The sequence below is a fragment of the Octopus sinensis genome, linkage group LG4, assembly GCF_006345805.1.
Source record: "Octopus sinensis linkage group LG4, ASM634580v1, whole genome shotgun sequence".
Classification (NCBI taxonomy): domain Eukaryota; kingdom Metazoa; phylum Mollusca; class Cephalopoda; order Octopoda; family Octopodidae; genus Octopus; species Octopus sinensis.
Window position 1 is genome coordinate 66,576,888 of NC_043000.1, and position 23,785 is coordinate 66,600,672.

Genomic DNA, 23,785 nt, shown 5'->3' on the forward strand with positions numbered 1-23,785 from the left:
TGGCTTCATTCCTCACGAGCTTACGCATGTCCTCAGCAGTCACGGCCCATGTTTCACTGCCATGTAGCATGGCTGTTCGTACACATGCATCATACAGTCTGCCTTTTACTCTGAGCGAGAGGCCTTTAGTCACCAGCAGAGGTAAGAGCTCCCTAAACTTTGCCCAGGCTATTCTTATTCTAGCAGTTACACTTTCAGCGCACCCACCCCCACTACTGACTTGGTCACCTAGATAACGGAAGCTATCAACTACTTCTAGTTTTTTTCCCCTGGAAAGTGACGGAAGTTGTTTTCTGCAAATTTTCGGAGGTTAATGCTCCCGAGCATCTGCCACATACAAAAACTATCTTCCCAGTTAGCCTACCTTTGACATTGCTGCACCTCTTATGTGTCCATAGCTTACACTGGGTACATCTTATAGAGTTTCTACCTACACCTTTTCTACAGATCGAGCAGGGCCAGATAGATAGATATGTGCATACATATATTTTTTTATAATTTTCATGGCTAGATCTTCATTTTTCGTTCTGTTGCCAATATTGTTACTACTTGTTGAATATTTAGTAGAACTTTTTTTATTAACTAATTTGTATGGTATCTCTTGTAATTCAGTACACCCGCCAACTTAACTGATCCAATTAACATTTCTTAATGTATTCAACTAGACTTGAATAGTCAAGAATCATGTTCTTCTCTTATGCTATATTTGTGTTTATATATTTTATTGCAAAAAATTTTCTTTTAAGATCATGTCTTGAAGTCCTTAAGCAATATACCAACAGCTGAAGGAAAATTATCAGCACTTTCTAAGAAGTACACTGCCATGAATGAAGAAAATCGAACCCTAACTACTAATCAGAGAGTGATAGAAAGAAAACTCTTGGTGGTAGGTTTCTACATGATTTCTATTTCATTGTCATTTTATTTCTATTTTTTCATGTTTGCTTTAGTTTGGACAGAAGTCTTCGTCATCATAGCATATTGCCATCTGCTGTGGTTCATCATCATTTCTTAGCATTTTGAGATCAGATTTCACATCTTCCTTCGCATTTTTCTTCTGCAGGTTTCTTTCCTTGGATCACCTGACACTTCTTTAACTAACCGTTAACCTTCATACACATCACTTGCCAATATTGGCACATTCTTCTTTCTTGCACACAACAGTTGATTCCATTTACTCCCAGTTTTTCTCTCAACTCATTTCAATCATGTACACCAACATTACATGTCAAACAGAGCATGCTCATCTTGTTTCTTTCCAGCCTTTGCTCATCCTCCACTTTTAATTCTCAAGTTTTATTACCATTCAATATCACACTTATTACAAGCTTTATGTAATCAGCCATTCACTTGGAGAAAAAAATCCTTTTATCATTATCAGAAATATTTCCTGATCTTTTTCCATTACTTTGGTTACTATACCTTGCAACACTTACCTTCACTGTTTATTAGATAACCTAGCTAACAGAAGCAGTTAACTATTTCCAGGCAGCGAGTTAGCAGAGTTGTTAGCATGCTGGGCAAAAAGCTTAGTGGTATTTCATCTGTACTTACATTCTGAGTTAAAATTCTGTTGAGGCCAACTTTGCCCTTCAGCCTTTTGGGGGTTGATAAATTAAGAATCAGTTGAGCACAATGTCAAGCCGAGCAGACTAAAGCATACATACATTTACACATGCACATACATACGTATAAACAGCTATATACAGGGGTTGGACAAAATAATGGAAACACCTTAACATTTCAAACAAATTTACTTTAATATGGTGTAGGACTGCCTTTGGCAGTAATTACAGCTTGAATTCTATGAGGTATTGACTTGTACAAAGTCTGAATAGTTTCCAAAGGAATTTTCCATTCTTCGGCTGAAACAGTCTCCAGTTCTTGTAGTGATGATGGTGGAGGATATCGACTCCTTACTCGTTTTTCTAAAATGTACCATAAATGTTCAATAATATTGAGATCTGGGGACTGTGGTGGCCAGATAAGATGTTCAACTTCACTAGAATGTTCCTCATACCATTCAGTAACAACTTTAGCTGTGTGAATTGGTGCATTATCATCCTGACAGATTGTGTTTCCTTCTGGAAAAAGTTCTGCAACCATAGGATGAATTTGATTAGATAAAATGCTTAAATAGTCTTGACTATTAATTCTGCCATGAACAGAAACCATTGGGCTGGCAGATTTCCAAGATATAGCCACCCAGATCATCACAGTTCCTCCTCCATGTTTAACAGTTGGAAGAAGGCAGTCTGGGTCATGGCTGTCTCCACACATATATTTGACTGGTGGTCAGAAATAAGGTAAAGGATAACTCGTCCAAGAAAATAACATTCTTCTACTGCTCTAGGGACCAATTCTGTAAATGCTTTACAATGTTTGTTTTTGAAAGTAGTGGTTTTCTGATTGCAGCCCTCCTATGAAATCCGGCTCTGCAGTAATTTTGGGAGCTGTACTTTTGTAATCCTTTCTAACAATTCAAGCAAGAATCTGATAGTCCCTATTTGAAAGTTTTGGTTTTCTTCAGGAGTTTTGTTTTGACGAGGAGGTTTTTCCTTCTTTCTCAAAAGTTGTGGTTACTTTCGAGACAGTACTTCTTGATACACCAAACATTTTGGCTGTTTTTGTTACACTAGCACCTGCCATACAAGCACCAAAAATTTGACCTCTTTGAAAGTCCAGAGATCTGTCATTTTAATGAATTTTAATTACCTTTTTCTGATGATATCTGAAAAGAAACAGCAATTTTAGCAAAACATATTAAGCAACACTAATAATAAATAAAAAAAAGCATAAAAATAAACCAGCTTTTGATGGTTTTAAAGATATTTCAAAATTATGATGCTAGGTGTTTCCATTATTTTGGATGTCCAACCACTGTATGTATGAAGGATTTCATTTTAGTTCCATCTAAATCCACTTACTTGGCTTTGGTTAGCCTGAGGCTATAGTAGAAGACATATACCCAAGGTGCCATGCAGTGGGATTGAACTCAAAACCAAGTGGTTGGGAAGTAAACTTCTTAACCACTCAACCATATCTATGCCTGTTAATCATGAAAAATCAAATGAAAAGGAAAAGCAACAACAACTCAATTATTGATTTTATTTCAGTAGAATATTTCATAAAGTTTATTTGTAATTCATGAAATTGTAAATAAATATAATTATTTTTATTGTTATTTTAGTTATCCAGACAAAAGGATCAGCTTCAACTTGAGAACAACAAATCTTTGATGGCTAAAAGTCGATTAGAAAGTTTATGTCGTGAGCTTCAAAAACACAATCGAATCATTAAGGTATTTATCATCATTATTATTATTATTATTATTAAAGTGGTTAGCTGGCAGAATTGTTAGCATGCTGAGCGAAATGCTTTGTGGCATTTCGTCCATCTTTACATTCTGAGTTCAAATTCCACCAAGGTCGACTTTGCCTTTCATCCTTTCAGGGTTGATAAATTAAGTACCAGTCAAGTACTGGGGTTGGTGTGAATGTTAGCATGCTGTTGTGGCATTTTGTTCTGATTATCATCCTAATTTGTTTCTGAAACATATACTTCACAAAAATCATTCTAAAGCTGAATAGATTTGTATTTATAAGTTATTTTCAAAATTTTATTGATAAATATTTTGAATGTGAGGGCATGTGGCCTAGTAGTTAGGGTGTTACTCCTATGATAGTAAGATTGTGGGTTTCAGTTCCCAGACCAGGCAGTGCATTGTATAGACTAATGCACTTCATATCATGTTGTTCCAGTCCACTCAGCTGCAAATGAGTTCAATTATAGTGAGGAAGTTAAACCTTTAACGGACGTGCATCCCATTCAGTCAGGTGTGTTGTAATCTTAGAGACTTATATGCCATAGAACTAGGTTAAGCTCCAGCTTCACGAGTCCTAGGACTTGTGGCATACCTAGATAACTGATGTTTCCTGTTAACATAATCTTCTGAATTTGAAAGGTGTATCTTTTATTCCTGTGGTAATTCCAGGGACTGTTCTTGTGTTCATATTCTTTATTAGTTCTGTATTTAGATCATCTGTTTTTGTTTAAAAAGAAAAAATTGATCTCAATCTCTTTTACTGAAATGTTTGTCATCATTTCCTTTCATTATGATATAATGGGCCACTTGTGTCTTCTTATTTGTGTGTACTTGCATATCCTTAGGATCACATCACTTTCTTTCTGCAACTGTTGTAAGTTTTTACTGTTTTTTGGCAGTTGGGGTCTTCATTTTGTTACATTTTCTACTGAAAGCAGGTAGTCTTCTTATCATGTCTCCCGATGTTTTCTGAGGTGGTCAGTATAGTGTATCCACTAATAATGTGACTGATATCGTATTAAACTAACTATGTATGCTGTGTTAAAGTTTGATATGATATTTTAGTATATTGTGTCTGGGGAGAGTCATTCTGTTTTAGTGCCTTATTAATCAGCTCACTGACCAGTTCAATTTCCATTTATTTATTTACTTTTTTTTTGTAAAATTTTCATTGTTTCTTGAAACCTCTTCAGTAGTTGACTCTCTGAGAGTCAACAACTATTGAAGAGTTTGCAAGAAGCCATGAAAATTTTCAATAAAAAAAAAAAGTAAATGAGTAAAAACTGAACCAGTGAGTGTGTTATTAAGGTATTAAAACAGAATGACTCTCCCCAGACACAACAAAATATGCTTCAACACACGAATTCACATAAAGAATCTTGCAAACCAAATACAAAAACGAAATTTTAGTATATATTTTTGATATATTCTGGCTGTTACTGGGCAGAAAAGATCAAGCTTTCTGTTTCCTTTTCTGTTGAGAGCCTTGGAAATGGGTGTACCTCAGTTACATAGATTTTCCTTTGACAGGTTTTAATTTCCATGTATTCATTCATTGTTTTGCTTTTCTTTTTCCTTTACTTCTTTGGTTATGGTTGTACTTTCAGTTTTGACATATAACTACTTAAAATAGTGAGTTTTTTTATTTGTAATGTTGAGTGACCAAGCACTCTTCTCCTATGAGAAAATATATAGATCTCCTATAGAACAGATAATTTTCAGAAGGGGCTTGTATAGCTGTAGAAATCAGTTAGTATGTACACCACCTTAGAAGACTGCTGGCAGAAAAAAAAAAGAACCTACATTTTCTCAAGTTCATTTGAAAACAAGTCTGTCATAAGGATTACAGGGTTTACAAAATCTAGCAAATCTAGATGAACATTTCTTTCAAATTTTGTTAAAGAATTGTTTTTCCCTGTGCCAGCCATTCTGGTACATGTGTAAGACATGTTGATGTTTATCAAGAACTTTTGAATATGTTCATTCTGTTGCATTTCCCAATTTCTTTTCCCCTCCTTAGCTTCTATATCAATAGCTGTTCAATTCTCTATTAGAACATGGTTTTTTGTTCTTTGTTGTAGGGGACTCTATAATTTCAATTCTCTGTAAATATTCACTTTATCTTTTTGGAAACTTTATTTGAGTTGATTAATTCTTGTATGTTGGTGGTTCTCAGTCTTTTTGACATTGTAGTGCACTGGAAATTAAATATAAAATTATTGGTACACTTTGTTTTTTTTCTTTCTCTGACTAGGATACACAAGCACTTTTACACACACATATACATATGATGGATTTTTAGTTTCCTCTTACTAAATTTGCTTATTAGGCTTTGGTCAGCCCAAGACTACAGTAGAAGACACTAGTTTAGGGTACTGCACATTATATGGAAAGTTAAAAGAACAAATGTTTTAAAGTGGGAAATAAAAAAAAAAAATTAAAAACCTTGTTTTATTTATCATATATATATATGTATAACAAAATTGTGAATCTCATTTTCCAAGCTATTCAAGCATTAGTATAGATTTTCTAATGCTTTAAATTGTATTTCGAAAAACCTGCATCATACATAGATACTACTTGCAGTACACTGTTTGAGAATCCCTGCTCTACAGTTTAGGTTTTCTGTATTGAATTAATGTTATTTTACTGAATTTCTGTTTGTCAATAATTTTAAGGATAGCATTAGATAATATTTCTGAAATATGACCTTTGAACGTTGGGCCTCATGGAGGTGATGATGAGTGACCGAGACCTTTGCAGATATGCTGTGCTCAAGAAAACCTGGCAAGCCAAGTAACTGGCCTATGCCAGTGCGGCATAACTGGCCCATTTAAAAGTACCTTTCAATCATTGGATAATAAACTGTGCTTGCAAAGACCTGTTGAGTCAAGTGAAGTCATTGTCGTGGCCGATGCCAGTACTGCTTGACTGGCACCTGTGCCGGTGGCATGTAAAAAAGCACCATTCGAGTGTGGTTGATGCCAGTGCTGCCTGACTGGTTCTGTGCCGGTGGCATGTAAAAAGCACCATTTGAGCATGGTTGACACCAGTGCCACCTGACTGGCTCCCGTGCCAGTGACACTGGCAACGACCATGATCGAATGGTACTTTTTACATAAAAAGCACCATTCAAGCATGGTCAATACCAGTATCGCCTGACTAGCCCTTGTGCTGGTGGCATGTAAAAAGCATCTACTACACTCTCGGAGTGGTTGGCTTTAGGAAGGGTATCCAGCTGTAGAAATCTTGCCAGATCAGATTGGTGCCTGGTACAGCCTTCTGGCTTGCCAGTCCTCAATCAAACTGTCCAACCCATGCTAGCATGGAAGGTGGACGTTAAATGACGATAATGATGATGATATTATTTTCTCTTTTGTTTATTTCACATGGAATATTTTGCTTTGAGCCTGGTTCTTTTTGTTGCATTCTCTCTTAATATATTAAATGTTGATAGCTACAACTTTGTTATTATACATTTTGTAATGCTCATTAATTAGTTTGTACCTGTTATAACTATATCTTTATAATTATTTCTATTATGTGATTATTTTGCCTGATAGTCTCTTACATTTCTTACTATATGATATGATCCCATATTAGTTTGCCATCTGTCTTCAATTTGTGTCAGTTTTATAGTTGATAGCTTGCATTAGACATTTACTTTCATTAGGCATTTTACCTTGTTGTTACTTGGCAGTGCTAGTGATAGATTTTTTTAATCATAAATTTTCTTTAGCATTTCTCTTTTAATACTTTCCTGTTCAGCTAAGAGTATTTGATACTTTTAGTATCAAACAAAATATCTTTGATATTTATTTATTTTCATGTTATCTTCTAAGTGTCTTACCAAAAAGAATTTAGCTTTGTTTTTTAATGTCTGAATTTGCTAAAATAAATATTTTTCAGGTACTGAATTCAATTCAATCAATTATAACCTTTCTTTTCAAAATTTGGAGAGTTATGTTAAAAGTAGAAGAGATTATTATGAACATTAAAATGATGCATAGCAGAATCAGTAGAGCACTATTCAAAATGCTTGGTAGTATTTATTTATATATTCCAGTCACACTGGGATAGACTTAGCCTTTCATCTTTCTAGGATTGATAAAATAAGTATCTGTGTTGTGTGTGTGTGTGTGTGAGGTAATCTAATCACAGTTTGTGACTTTGTGCTTTTATTAAAAATAATTTATTATTGTGTTATTATTTAGGTAGTGGAGGACAGAATCAGTAGAATGCTGGATGAGATACCTTACAACTGTGATCCTATATATTCTGCATCCAAATACTACCAGAGTGAACTTTGCTGTTCATTCTTTCTTGGTTGAAAAGTACTTGTTAAGATTTGCAATCAGTTTGACTGTCCTCTTCTTCATTTGTGACCTGTTTTTGTTAGAAATCACCATTATTATTTTTTTCATTAAAATAATACTCTTTATATTGAATGTAATAATAAAATTGTACAATTCATATCATTAAAGGAAGAAAGTTTAGCTCGTGCTAAAGAAGAAGATGAGAAACGGAAAGAAATATCTTCGAAATTTCAGGTAATGCAATTTCAATTTGGTGTTATGTCTTACTTAATTTAGAGAGTAGCAGGGTTGATACAAAGTATACCTGTTTATATTTTTATCACACAGTTTTGTCATGAAGAAAGGGTTGTCATTATGTATAAACTATTACATACAAAATGAGAGTTTCAGTCAGCACCCATTCTCTTTGTCCACTTTTCTCACTGAAACGTTAACATTTTCTAAGTTGATATTGAAAATCTATTTGAATTGTAAGTCTTAAGTAAGAATAGATAACTTAAATGCTTTTATGAGTTTTTAATTTTTAAAGAACTTTTCTTAATTTCTGTTTACAATTTCAATATGCACAGACATGGTCGTAGGTAACTAGCTGTTCTCACAACCACGTGGTTCTGAGTTTGATTCCTTATAGTATTTTGATCCAGCTTGGTTATCTACCCTCACTCCTGGTTGACTGCTGCCTTTCATTGATACAAGGTTGATACAAAGTAAATACCAAAAGTACTTTATTCAACAGTTATTTATTAAAAAATCTTTGAAGGTGGTTTGCCAGCATAGTCATAGTCCAAAGACTGAAACCAGCAATGACTATTTTGTTGAAAGAACACTTAAAATTTTCATATGTATTTTGGGCAAGTTTGGTTTAAATTAAGATAAAATTCAGTGTCTCAATTCATGGCTAATTTAGGTAATTTGTTGTGACTTTTCTGTCTTTGATTTTGAGATTTATGAGCTTATTTCCATGGACCTTACTCTCTTATAATTTGTTTCCAGGACATATGTCATTAATGATTAACATTAAAAAAAATGTAATAAAAGCATTCTGCTGGATTCTTTACTTTAGCTAGTTTAATACTGCACTGTTTTTGTTTTCAGTCCCAATGTAATTAGTTTTGTAACTCATCAGGGTAATTAAAATAAATATCAGTAGGATTTGTAAAAGTCATTTTAATTGCCCTAAAAACTTGCATTGTGTCTAGAAAACAAAATGGTAGTAATAATTCAGTAACCAAAACAGTCAATTATATAATGATTTGGGACGTTAATTATTAAAATGAAATTCAGATATGTTGTTTTAACTAGATTTAAAGTTTTAGCTTTTTAGTTAAAAAGAGGTTTACTGGTAAACAGTTTTACATCAGAATGATTTGATTTACTATAATGAAACAATATTTTATTCATCTGATTGCAGACAACCATTAATGATATTCAAGCTCAGATGGTAGACAACCACAATCGTAATATGAAACTGAGGGAAGAGAATACAGAATTGGCAACAAAGCTAAAGAACTTTCTTGAGCAATATGAACAAAGAGAAAAGGTAAATTGGTAATCAGCTTTCCTATCAATATTGTTATATCTATTGTTGTTTATGCCTAGGTTTACTGTGATCAAGGAGACTTACAACAAAAGGTATTCCTGCCTTGATTATCCTGTTCCTTTTACTTTTGTGCACAAAGAAAAGGACGATATTCTCCAATATCTCCTTTTCTAAGATGTTGGGGTGTGATTTGAGGGAATTTGACTTATCTGAAAGGTTGTTTCTGAAGTCTTTTATATTCTATGATTTATTGTATACACAGCACCAGTAGATAAGACATTTTTTTTTATGCTTCTAATATTTTGTCTTTGACTTGTTCATTAGTTACTTGTTGCTTTTCATAACTATTTCTGCAATTTCACTTGTAGTTGACTTTATGTAAATAAAGGAATGAAAAGAAAAAAAAAATCTCTAGCTGAAATAATCTCAATATTTATTAATATAATGTAGCAAAGTTTCAGGATCATAGATATCATAACAATGTGCTTTTATAATAATCTATGCCCAGAAGAAATGGATCAACCTATGCTTTTATATTACCATTTCTGTTTGACTGATAAGATATGCTGCAGCAAATAGACATTAAGATTGCAGCCAGCTGAGGATTGCTCATGTAACATGCACCAAAATAACAGCTGACAGCCAGCTGATAGAGGATTGCTCATATGCTTTGATCACATGGAAGTTTTTTTGTGTGAGGCATCAGTGATCAGCATATATTTGTTTACAATACTGATATTCATAATAACTGAGTAGGGATGAGACTGGCCTATATAATACATTGTCATTATCAATCTCAGAGAGAGGTTGAATAGATAAGTGACATGTGGTTTCTCATGCCTATTTTTTGAGTAAAATATAATGGCTATGATACAGTACCGCCCTGCATTTCCATAAGCCCTCATTGCAGAATGAGCTGCCTTTTGCAATGGTTCTCAAATTGATAAAAAGCAGGCCTTCCCCCACCTCAAAACCAAGACATTTTTTGACTCCATTCTCTGTATTAATGCAAAGACAAAAGAATTTGCATCCATATGGTTTTGCCTCTCTTTATCATGTGGTGTTGGATAAGTTTCAAAAGTTGAAAGTACAAATACACATAATTTCAACAAAAGTTAGATTACACAGAAATCATCACTTCCCTCTGCCCCTTTGAGAAACACTGGTTTATCCCCCTTGTGCTCAAGGAAATTTTTATGATACTAATAAAAAGTTGTTATGTTTCAATTGTATCAAAATTAATGTTCATTTTTCATCAGTGGTGTTGATGGTGCCATTTCAATAATTTTATTTGCTTCAGAATGTACTTTTTAATTTGGTAATACGAAATGTAGTTGAAAAAATAGTGAAATAAAAATGTGCAGGGAAAATATGAGAATATACAACAGACATAGAATTAAATAAAAATTTACTTCCCATAAATATTGGGATAAAAACTAACCATATGTTATATTTAAAAACAATCTATGCATTGGTTCTGCTTTTCTGAGATCTAATAAAGTGAAAACATGTCCAGAGTTGTCAAAGAAGTTATTAGATATTACTCGGCTGCTGCAAGTCTCTATTTACTTTTGAGGCAGTTGGAATTTTAGGAGTTTCCTCCCTTATCATTTTTATAATAGTTTTCATTAGCACAAATTACTTTTCTCCTCTTTATGGTTACAATTTCAGTTGACTAAACATTATATACAGCTCACCACATTAAGAATGTTAGCCTACATTTAATTATATTTTGCTTGGAGAAGCATATTAAAGAAAAAATCTATTTCTGCCATATTTCTATCTAATTTTTGAGTAGCTCCTAAATACTCAGTGATATTTATTGAGTGTAGTGTTGATCACTATTTGTTTACATGAATTCCTTCCTCTGTATTTTCATTTCACTGCTGTTGTCATCAGATATAGTAACATTTTGAGAGAGATAAACTTCAAAATTTGTCTCCAGAATGTTAGTATAACATTTGCAGTATTTCGTTTTCAAAAATGAGCTGCTTAAAATATCCATTCACATTAGCTTTTTATGACCGAAATAGTGTGCCAAAAGTCACTAATAACAATTACAAAAGGTTTTATTTTCATTCACCATGGAGAATGGATGTTAAATGATGATAATGATGCATTTGGAAGTGGGTTTAATTGAGCATGTTGCAACTAAGACCAGTAATTGGAGATGAATTTAGTTATAGTAAAATTGATTTAAAATGTTAGCAATATAAAATGTAGATAGAGGTAAATACATAAGGATATAGAATATGTCATGATATGCATTCCAACAAGAGTTGATAGGAATCTTTTAAGAGAATGGAGGAGACTCCCAGTGTCAAAAATAAACAAAAAGAGGGATGACTTTTAATGATATATATTTGTATTCTGTGGATTTGGAGAAAATACTTGTGGTTTTGTAATTAATTTTTGAAATAGAATCATGGGATATTTTAACATATATTGGGAAAGTAAGAATTATCCCCCTTGTGTTAATTTTATACTTAGTAGTTGTTTTTGTTACTTTGTATTCAGTATTTCGAGAAAGTGGCTAAACATCGAGAATTGGAACAGCAGCTAGTAGATACGAAACTGAAGCAAGCAGCAATGCAGTTGGTTGAAGAAAGAGAAAAAAGTAAAAAAGAAAAGGAATTGGTGAGTAAATTTCTTTTCAGATTCCTATTTATAGTTTCAGTGTAAAGATTATTTCTTTAGATTGAAATTAAAAATGTACTTTTTGATCTCCTAAAGTTAGTCATATGTTCAAGTAATTAAGAACACACATCATTATACTATGTAGATTGTGGCCTTGCTGGGCGCCATCATGAAGGGTTTAATCAAACAAATCGACCTCAGTACATTTTTGTTATGCCTGATACTTATACGATCGATCTCTTTTCACCAAATTGCTAAATTATGGGGATGCAAACCGACCAACACCAATTATCAGGCAGTGGTAAAGAACAAACACATGCACATACACACACATATGACAAGCTTCTTTCAGTTTCCCTCTACCAAATCTACTCATAAGGCTTTGGTCAGTCTGGGCCTAATAGCAGAAGAGACTTGCCTGAAGTGCCATGCAGTGGGAGACTGAACCTGAAACCATGTGGCTGGGAAGCAAACTTTTTACCACACAACCATGATTGCACTTCATCATCATCATCATCATTTAGTGTCCTTTGTCTATGCTGGCATGGGTTAGATGGTTTGACCAGGACTGGTAAGCTAAGGGGCTGCACCAAACTCCGGTCTCATTTGGCATGGTTTCTATGGCTGGAAGCCCTTCTTAATGCCAACCACTCTGAGAATGTAATGAATGCCTTTACATGTCACTGGCATGGGTGCCAGTTGTGTGACACCAGTATCTGCCATGACTATGATTTCAAAAAATAAAAATCATAAATCTACTTAATCAAGGGTCACCTGGGCCTAAACAACAATAAACAATCCAAATATTAAGGATCTCTTTACACACCACAACCATAATTACATGCTGATAAACATAGTTGCACTAATTCTGTGGGTTTGAGTCACCCAACTCCATTAACTGCTCACCTATCCATCCAAATACATCCACACTGATGCTGCATACATTTATTCTCCCATACAAACATCCCCCCACCTCTCTCTCTTCTCTTGGTAGTGGTGGTTGTTGTGTTAGTTTGAAGTCACCCCTATCGAAGATGATCCATGATCAAAGACATTCCAGCTATGACAGTCAGGTCCTCATTCAGATGCAATGCATCTTGGACTACATTAAAGAAGATGGTAAGGTGTGATCTGAATGAGATTTGGATGCTATTTCTACAGGTTTAAGCAGCTGTGTAGCAGGCCCTTAGTTGAGTTACTCTATTTTCGGTCAATGCCAATGCTATATGTCTTCATTGATTATTTTGTCTCCATGAACATCCTCATATTTTAGTATTTGATTAGAAAGTATCTGATGACCTTCACCATATTGGTTTGTATTATACTCTTATTCTTTAAATAGATGGCACTGAAAACAGTAGAAAGTGAATCAAAAATGGTAATGCTTGAAACACAGGTTAGTATAAACGCTCATATTTTCCTTATTGGTTGCCAAACCAGAATTTTCATTTATTAGTTACAGTTTTAATATCTGTCTTTGGTAATTGTTTATAAGATTTAAGGTATTTTGTATATTCTCTCTATGTTTTGGTATTAAAATTAAGAAGGATTAAGATAACATACTATGCTAAATTTTTCAAGGGCAAGAGATCATTAGTATGTGGTGTATGAAAACAGATCTCTTGTAGATCTTGTTACACAGAAACTGTATTAAAGGTTGTTGATAAGGAAACTCCATGTGATAAAGGTAGTGGTTATTTAGTTATATTAACCAACTTTTAGAGGCGTCATTATTTAGCCATGATTAAGTAGATCTAAATCTAATCTTTGGAATATATGTTCCCTTCACATTCATGGCAATGTTATAACCTTGAACATGACTAACTGGCTTCTTTTTGTTAAAAACTGCATCTCTTAGATAATATGAATAATAAAGAATATACTGTTCAACAGTATGCAAAAATAAGCTTTAAACTAGCAAAAATATGTTATTGATGTTAATACCATCACACTTATAAAGTTATATGTAAGTTGTTGCAGTTTTTGTTTAACCCTAGGTCATTGCTGACTGAATAGACCTTTGATTAAATGGATTCCAACTATGACCATCCTATCATTTTATGAATATCTAAAACTACATTATATAATGTGACCTTCCTTTTTAAGATGGGTCGTTTTTATAAAGATAGATTACAGATTAAAGGTAAAAGATTTATTACATTGAGTGCAAAGAAGACACATTGGAAGTGGATGTTAAATGCAAAAATGAACAGTTAAATGTACATTGGATCTAGGAAGATTATTTTGACAAGAAATATAGTAAGATTATTATACTTGATAATCAGACTTACAAATTAAGATATTTTTTAATATTAAGAATGATTTCTTCTGCAGGTAAAGACATACAAAGACCGTTACAGTGAATTCCAGTCAACTATTACAAAAAGTAATGATATGTTTAGTAAATTAAAAGGTGAAATGGATAAGGTATGGTTAATTTTTAATTGTGGTCTTTTTTTGTTTATGATTATGATGATGATTAGAGTATTCATATATGTAATTCATTACATTGTTAATGGTATATTACATATTAATCATGAATATTTACATTCATTAGTATTATCAGCAAAATGTTTATTTTGATTTTGCATGTTTCCACTATGTTAATTGCATGAGGTTAAAATTCTGAAGGTTTTATTTCTGCTATTGTGAACTTTAGTTTGAAAAGTAAGTTATGGTACACACATTCTGAAATGAAGATGGACAAAGGAGGACAAATGAAGTAGTTAATTTCATTGTCTGGAAAAGATAGAACTAGTAACTTAATTCAATATTTTTTTTTGATAAATTTTCATTGATAAAAAATAAGTAATCTTTAAATTTCTAAATACAACAAATAGAAACAAAAAAAAAATTAAATCTCAGTATTATGCAAATTTTTTTAAAGCAACTAGCTGGCAGAATCATTAGTACACCAGGCAAAATGCTTAATGGTGTTTTGTCCATCTTTACATTCTGAGTTCAAATTTTGCCTAGGTCAACTTTACCTTTTATCCTTCCAGGGTCAATAAAATAAGTGCCAGTCGAACATTGAGGTTGATGTAACTGACTTAGCCCCTCCCCTGAAATTGCTGGTCTTGTGCCAAAATTTGAAACCAGTGTTATGCTATTTTGACTCATACCATTATATTTTAAATTCTAAAGTTATTGTTTCACTTGTAGCAATTTATTTCCTTTGTATTCCTTCTTGACAGTTGTTTTGTCTTCTGTTGTGGCTGGCACACTTCTCATGTTATTTTTTATTATCTTAAAATTAATTCTGTTATCTTAATGTGTCACTAAATCTATCCTCATGTTGTGAAAGTGCAGAAATTTTCACACTGTTTTTTGCTGTTTCTTTAAGCCCTAACATTTATTTTTTCCCATGTAATCCCATATGCCTGAACAAAAGAATGAACTTTCTATCCTCTTCTTCTAATTTTTAAGGCATTTTTCTGTGGATAAATAATTTTATCAACATTTCTGTAGGAGTTTCATCAGTAAGCAATTGACCTATCCTGTTCATATGCTTGTTTTCTAGAGAATATGATAATTTTTTTTTATACACAATCTGAAACTTTTTTAAAATTGCAGCAAATAACAGTTAAACAGTGAATGAAGTAAAAAAAAAATAATAAAAAAATAAAGATTCCCATTAAATGGAATCAATCTTTGACAAAAACTTAACCAATTTTTCTTAAGTTTCGAAGAAATGTATTTTTAGCTATGTGGTACAGTTTAAATCAATCAGTACATAAGTTTACTTGGCTAATGCTACAACCAGTAATTGGCTCACATCATTTAACCTGTTTTGAACCATATTTTGTAGGTTCTGTTCCATGTTTCTTGGTCAGTGTTGTATTTTCATCACTGGGAATACAACTTACACATTTTTTTTTGGTCTGGATGTATAATTTCAGAGAAACTAATAAGCCAGCTTCATCCAGAAGTTTAGTTGACTTTATTCTTGTTGTCTGTTTTCCTTTACTGAAGTCAAATGTTCCTTGTTCTCACACATCATCATATATACATTAACAGTACATCCATTTAATTAACTACAATACATTAAATTAAAAAGTGGAATGATTACACCCACTATCTCATGGATTTTCTATTTTTACAATAACTTGGTCTCTGTTGACCAGCAGATTTACCAGATGTATGTATTTATTGAAAGTTTTATGGAAGTGGGATAAATCTTTTTCAAGTTGCTGATTTTCTGTTGTCTGTTGACAGGCTGCTTGTTCTTATTAGTATTTTTAGATAAGAGCGTTGAGTTCTACTTATCTCTTCAAATTGTGATAATATTATTACCTTTTTGATTGTGTTTATCATCACTTTGTTTTTCTAATTTCATTTTATCGATATTTCTTGACATTTTCTGTGGATAAATCTGTTGATGAGAAAAATCTGTCACAAAAAACCTGATGACCTAAATAAAATATAGGTTCTAATAAATCAATCATGAATCAGCCTTATGAGGCATTTTTGTCATTTTAACATAGTAATTTAAGTAGCCATTGTGTAGATCAGCAATACCTCTTTCTTGGTCTTAATGGAATATATTATATGTAAATGATAATTGGTCCTTATAAGCAATCATAGATTCAAAAGTGTATTGCAATATATCCATGTAAAAAAGAAAACACTTGTGTGTGAGTTAATCATGTCTAGGATTGTTCTTCTTGGGTTTTGCTGTTATAATGATGAAAATATATCCTTAAATGTTCCTGAGAAAACATTTATTGTCCCAAATCAATCATATGCTGGATGTATTTCCATCACAATTACACATCACAGAAAGGCTTTCATTTCTTCAGTTGTATTATACCATTTTCCCTACATCCTATATTTATCTCTATTAGATTTTGCATAAATATGGAAGGTATATTTAAAATTATTTTTTGTCAAGATAATTTTATTAAAATTTCTTGCTTTTTAATTTGATTTTCATTACTACTAATGCCAAAAATACTGTGTTAATCTTTACTAAAACTGAAGCTTTTTTTCTCAGTATTTTCAGTATACTGGAAAGAGAAACTATACTGAGAAACTAGTTGGTCTCAGTCATGTAGTGTATTTCATTTTAGAAATAAATGTGCAGGAAAAAGAAGACTCAAATTAACTATTATAACTAAAATTGTGTTCTAAAAGTTACTATTAATTGTAAAAGGTTTAAGTCAATATAAGAAATTTTTATAGCAACTAAATATATACAAGGAAGGGTAGAATTGAGATATATTGGGATTGGCTGTCGATGTACAAGTCATTTTGTTATTAAAACAATGACATTTTAGTTGTTAGGAGATATTTTGTGATTAGTTGAGTTGAGTTAATCTGTTTTCATTCCATCTATATTATTTACTTAACCCTTTCATTACCAACCCGGCCAAATGTAGTACAAATGTCTTGTTTTCTTAAGTTTTGAATTAAAATCTTCCACCAAACCTTAGTCACAGTTCATGTTCCTAACACTAGCTTAATGGTAACCGAGTTATTTTACTAAATTCTTTATTATATTTAAAATAATTGAAAGAAACACAGAGCATCTCAAAATAAATATGGTAATGAAAGGGTTATTTTTCCATTGTTGTTGATTTCCTATAGCATGAATTTACACTTGTGACATTACCATTATTACCTATTATTCATTATTCTGCAGCATGTTTCTGCTGATTTCAATTTCAAAATTTGATTTTGTTTTTGATTTTCCTGTTTTCTTATATTTTGTGGTTTTTCTCAGTTATGTATAATAATATTTTGTATATTTCATATTAAAACTAACCATTTTATGAATTTTAATACTTATTTGTTAAATATTCAAGTGTCTGTTTCACCTTTCAATTGTTTATTTCAGATGAGTGGAAAAATTAGAAAACTTGAGAAAGATAGCGCTGCATGGAAAAATAAATGGGAAAATTGTAATAAAGCCTTGATAGGAATGATTGATCAAGTAAGATATTTTTCAATAAAATTGCTGTATGGAGCTTAAACAATTAAATGCTTAAAAGGTATAAAAGTGTTCTATGAAATAGTTTAACAATGGCTAAGTCTATTTTAACCCTTTAGCATTCAAATTAATCTATTAAACATGATGTTTGTTTATTCACATTGTTTCGAGTTAATCGTACATTATCTCATAGCTTCAAGATTTCAACGATGTGATTGTTTATTTTCAGAATGGCATTGTAGGCTAGGTGTGAGAGGTTGAATCTGGTTAGTTTTTACATAGTTCTTACATAAAAGGTCTTATCAATATTTAGTAGTCCAAATTTTTAATTGCTGTGGGTACTAGTATGACCATATTGTTAAAGTTTCCTTTGAGACTATATGGTTTGGTGTTCAGTCTCACTAGGCGGCCTCTTCCACATCTTCTACTGTAGCTGCTGAGTGATCAAAGCTGTAAGAGTGAAGTTTGGTAGGCAGAAATTGTATGGAAGCCCATTGGAATGACCATTTCTGTTTTGGGAGGTACCTTTAACCCATTACACAGTTTAACTCTACTGGAACCCATTGTGTTGAAGGATTCAGACTAGGTCTCCAGCCTTACAATAAATTCTCTTCCTCCCACTAGTCTTAAAGACTTTGGAAAAGGTTCCTGTTACATTTTAAATGCAGTGGATGAGCTTGGTTATTTCTAATATGTAACTCAATTCCATCCTTAGTTTCAGAGAAGCACATCTGCATATCATTCTCAGTTGATAGTCTTGTATGAAATTTGTTTTCAGTAATAAACATTGCTGAAAATCCTTGAACATGATAAGTAGATGCGTGTAGAAAAAGGTTCTCCACAGCGTACAAGTTGCATTTAGTTGGTTGTGATTACTTGAACATTCCACTGTTTTTACAAAGCTTGCATACCTTTGCAATTTTTCATGTGTACTCCTAAGGGGGTACTTGTACTCTGATTTAAGAACCCCTGCTCTATGGACTTCTTTAAATTTATGATCTTTACTAAATGATTTTTGGCAAATGCAGGCTATCACTTAGTCTTTAGTTTTTATTTGCTTTAAACTGCTTGAAATATGTTTAACAGACGATCATATTTGTATCAGGGTTAATATATATGTCTTGAACATGTTTACGAGATTAACAAAACTTAATAAACAGTACAATTTCTTCATTTTATTTCATATTTTATTCATTTTATTTCATATTTTATTCATTTTACTTTTTATTTTATTCATTTTACTTTGTGTTTATTTTTTATAGAAAACTTCAAGTGATAAAGAACGTATATTATTGCTTACAAAAATTCAAAAATTAGAATCCTTATGCAGAGCGCAGCAAGAACGTCTGAGAGCACAGAAAAGTCCTCCTCCCTCAACTGAAGCAACTTGTAAGTGAGCAATTAAAAAAAAAAGTTTTAGAATGTGTAACTTTTAGGATGTGCAGCAGCTGCTATTCTCAAAATAGTCATGTGAGCTGTGGTATCTGAGTGAGGTTAAATTTGAGGATGTCAGACCTCAGTGGCAGAGCTGGCAAGGAGAGATAAATGTTTATATAAGTGATTGGTGATATCACTGCTATCTCCATTGATGCTGATCCTTCAAGGTTTACAAGCCAATTGTCCAGTCAGTCAGTTAATCTGCCAGAAATAGCAAACAAATCTCCCTCATATTATATCCCTCCATTGTAAAAATAAAGTTGGACACATTGGATAATGTAGTTTTTGATATACAAAAAAAATGGGATGGTCATAATTGAAAACACTTTGATCAAAGATTTGCCTGACTAAAGGCTGAACCAGAGCTAAATGACAATTAAATGATCTAAGTGAAAACGTAGTAATGCACTCTTGTTTGCCATTATATTTTATACATTTTTATTGTGCTGGACTAAGCATTCTTATAAAGGTGTAGACGTTACTCAACTTGTTTTGATAATCTCCAGCACTCCTCTTTAATTCTTACATGCTGGGATCTTTGTTAACAAACCTACTTGAGGGTGTCTTTCTGGTCACTAACTTGATCTATTAGAAATAAGTCAAATCTTCCCCAGATCACTCCCAAAAAGAAATACAATTAGAAAATGTAGTAAAAAAAAAACTGCTTGATTCAATTTTTTTTTCCATTTCTTTTTCTTCAGCTCTGGTGTTCAGAAAGAAAAAAACGCACTCAACACCAGAGCTGAAGACACCTCTGAAAGCAGGACACTGCAACATCGAAAATGGTAGAGGAGTAGTGGCCGAAACTGGCCGTGGTTCCTCCCGATGATGTCTTTAGCTACTTGATCCTATAAAGGAGCTCTTGTGATAATGAACCATGAAACGTGGTTGGAATTCCTGGTTGAAAGGTCTTGATATAACTAACAGCCACCTTTCCATCAGACACTTACGACATTTCTCACTTTAGCTATTCTATTTAGTAAATGAAAGGGTTTTCTCTGTTGCTTTTAAATGTTGTTTGAAGTGTGATTTTATTCAAATATTTTAGAAATAATTTTCACTCATGCTTTTTTTTCCAGGTCAGAAGTGTAAAAATGAATCCATCCCAACTTCACAAAATGTAGATAGTAAGTATATTATCCTGTTAAAACTTAATTCTTTAATCCTGTAGCAATTACTCCTTCAAATATAATAGTTCTTTTTTTATCATCATCATCATCGTTGTTTAATGTCTGCTTTCCATGCTGACATGGGTTGGACGGTTTGAGGGCTGGTGAGCCAGAAGGCTGCACCAGGCTCCTATCCAATCTGGCAATGTTTCTACAGCTGGATGCCCTTCCTAATGCCAAACATTCCAAAAGTGTAGTGGGTGCTTTTTACGTGCCACCAGCATGAGGGCCAGTCAAATGCTACTAGCATTGACCACACTTGGATGGTGCTTTTATGTGCCACAGGCATAGGAGCCAGTCAGGCAGCACTGAGAACGACCATGCTTGAATGGTGCCTTTTACATGCCACTGGCACTGGAGCCAGTCAGGCAGCACTGGCAATGATCACACTCGCATGATGCTCTTTACGTGCCACCAGCACAGGACCAGTCAGGTGGCATTGGCATTGACCACGCTCAAATGGTGCTTTTTATGTGCCACTGGCATGTTTGCCAATCAGGTGGTACTGTCATCGGCCACGACAACGACTTCACTTGCCTCAACAGGTCTTCGCAAGTACAGTTTATTGCCCAATGATTGAACGGTACTCTTAAATGGGCTGGTTATGCTGCACTGGCATAGGCCACGGTTATGGTCTCACTTGACTTGCTGGGTCTTCTCAAGCACAGCATATCTCCAAAGGTCTTGGTCACTTGTCATCGCCTCGGTGATGCCCAACATTTGAAGGTTGTGCTTCAACACCTCATCCCAGGCCTGCCTGAGTTACTTCTTCCACAGGATCACTCTACTGCTAGGGTGTGACACTTTTACACATAGCCGTCCTCATCCATACGCAACACCTAACTGTACCAGTGCAGTCATCTCTCTTGCACACCACATCTGATGCTTCTTATGTCCAACTTTTCTCTCAGGGTGCTTACACTCTGTTGTGTATGCACACTGACGTTACACATCCAGTGGATCATACTAGCTTCATTCCTTTCAAAGTTATGCATGTCCTCAGCAGTCATGGCCCATGTTTCACTGCCATGTAGCATGGCTGTTCGCACACATGCCTCATACAGTCTGCCTTTTACTCTGAGTGAGAGGCCCTTTGTCACTAGCAGACGTAGGAGCTCTCTGAACTTTGCCCAAGCTATTCTTATTCTAGCAGCTACACTCTCAGAGCAGCCACCCCCGCTACTGATTTGGTCACCTAGGTAGCGGAAGCTATCAACTACTTGTAGTTTTCCGCCTGGAATATGACTGAAGCCGTTTTCTGCCCATTTTCAGTGATTAATACCCCTGAGCATTTGCCACGCACAAAAACTATCTTCTCATAGCTTACACCGGGTACATTTTATGGAGTTTCTACCTATGCCTTTTTTTACAGATTGAGCAGGGCTATCTACCTGAAGGGATTTGTGGTTTGTCTGCCTTCCTACTTATTAAGACTTTGGTTTTTGCTAGATTGATTCTAAGGCCCTTCACTTCTAGACCTTGCTTCCACACCTGAAACTTCTCCTCTAGTTCTGATAGTGACTCAGCTATTTTGAGCAAGGTCATCAGCATAGAGAAGCTCCCAGGGCCATACTGTCTTGAATTCTTCTATTATTGCCTGGAAGACTATGATGAATAAGAGGGGGCTGAGGACTGCTCCTTGGTGGACCCCTACTCCTACCCGAAATTCTTCACTGTACTTGTTGCCAACTCTCACCTTACTGACAGCATCCCTGTACATGGCTTGTACAGCTCCCACTAACCACTCATCTATCTCTAATTTCCACATTGACCACCAGATAAGGGATCAAGGGACCCTGTCAAAGCCTTTCTTCATGTCAACAAAAGCCAGATACAGAGGTTTATCTTTGGCTAGGTATTTCTCCTGCAGCTGTCTTACCAGAAATATAGCATCAGTGGTACTTTTTCCTGGCACAAACCCAGACTGCATCTTGTCTAGACTGACTCTCTCCCTAATTAGTTGGGAGACCCTCTCCCAACTATGACCCTCTCCGTGACTTTCATTACCTGATCCAACAACTTGATACCTCTGTAATAATTCATATCTAATGCATCACCCTTACCTTTGTAGCAGTTGACTATAGTGCTGTTACACCAGACATTGGGTATGACTCCTTCATGTATCACCTGATTGACTATACGGGTTACTAGACTATAGCCGATACCACCAGATATTTTAAGCATCTCTGTGGTGATTCCTGACGGGCTGGGGGCTTTCCCTATCTTCGTACCCTTAATTGCTTTATCTACCAAGGTACTGTCAATTCGGATAGCTGGTCACTCTGTTGGGTCAACATTTGGCAGACTCTCTTTCTCCCATTCATTCCCTTCATTTAGCAATCTTTCATAGTGGTGTCTCCAGGTCTCTCTCCTTGCAGCCTCATCAAATGCAAGTGAACCATCATCCATGCAGACACATTTCTCTCCTATGACATCATGATTCTCTCTCACACACTGTCTTGCAACATGAAGCACTTCAAGTCTTTGGTCCTCATGATGCAGAGCATTAGCAAATTTTTTCTTATCTGCTTCCCCTCTGGCTAAGTAAACCTGTCTCCTAGCTTTCCTTCTGGCAATCAGATACAATCCCCTGCTACCACCGTTTTTCCAGTCTTCCATGCCTGTTTCTTTACCTTCATGGCCCTGTTAACTACATTGTTCCACCACCATGTTATCTTGGGTCGAGAGGGGACTTTGCACCATTTACAGATCTGTAGAAACCTCCAGTTGTCTTCCACATCATGTGATGCTATATCCCTCTCTATTTTGTCAAAAGCTTCGAGTAATACGTTTTAAATTAATTGTGCCTTATCTTGTGCCTTCAAGATTTTGATGATGATATCATCATCATCATTGTTTAATGTCCATTTTTCATGCTGGTATGGGTTGGATAGTTTGATAGCTGGATGTCCTTCCTAATACCAACCACTTATACTGGGTGCTTTTTTATATGGCACCAGCACCAATGAAGTTGCCAAGTGTTTGCAAGATAAGACCTCTCAACTGAGCAGGGTATAGACTGCAGGAACAAGAACTATGATAGATGGAGGAGAACATATCAGTCTAAAAGTCATTCAAATTAGATTAAATCTTCTTTACTAGTTTCTTCAACTTTTGGACATAGAATTATTTTGATTAAAGGTTTAGAACTAGTCATATCAAGAAACAACTACTGCACCACTTAACCTCTAAACATGAGTGGCATGCAGCCAGAGCCCTCACAGTTACTCCAAATGCTGGGTCTCACTATCACCAAAAATCCCACCTGGTGAAAGTATATCCTTAGCATTATTAGGACTGCAGTTCAAAAGACTAGCCCTTCTCTTTAGGACCAGAAGATATTTCAACCCTCAATAGCTGCTGACACTCTACAAACTCCCATAATGCAGTGTTGCTTCCACCTCTGAGATGGTGTTGCATCTTGGATTGCAT

At 34.3% G+C, this 23,785-nt stretch overlaps 1 protein-coding gene across 2 annotated transcripts in view; it reads left to right on the forward strand.

Moving 5' to 3' along the window:
• LOC115210267 (girdin) overlaps nt 1–23,785 on the forward strand; it is a 49,386-nt gene that overhangs the window by 19,595 nt on the left and 6,006 nt on the right. For both annotated transcript variants that reach the window (XM_036502093.1, XM_029778758.2), the window contains 10 exons: nt 747–886; nt 3,191–3,301; nt 7,810–7,875; nt 9,053–9,181; nt 11,699–11,818; nt 13,161–13,214; nt 14,153–14,245; nt 17,655–17,750; nt 19,010–19,136; nt 20,264–20,311. In XM_036502093.1, coding sequence (XP_036357986.1) covers nt 747–886; nt 3,191–3,301; nt 7,810–7,875; nt 9,053–9,181; nt 11,699–11,818; nt 13,161–13,214; nt 14,153–14,245; nt 17,655–17,750; nt 19,010–19,136; nt 20,264–20,311 — 984 coding nt within the window. The remainder of the gene's footprint in view (nt 1–746; nt 887–3,190; nt 3,302–7,809; nt 7,876–9,052; nt 9,182–11,698; nt 11,819–13,160; nt 13,215–14,152; nt 14,246–17,654; nt 17,751–19,009; nt 19,137–20,263; nt 20,312–23,785) is intronic.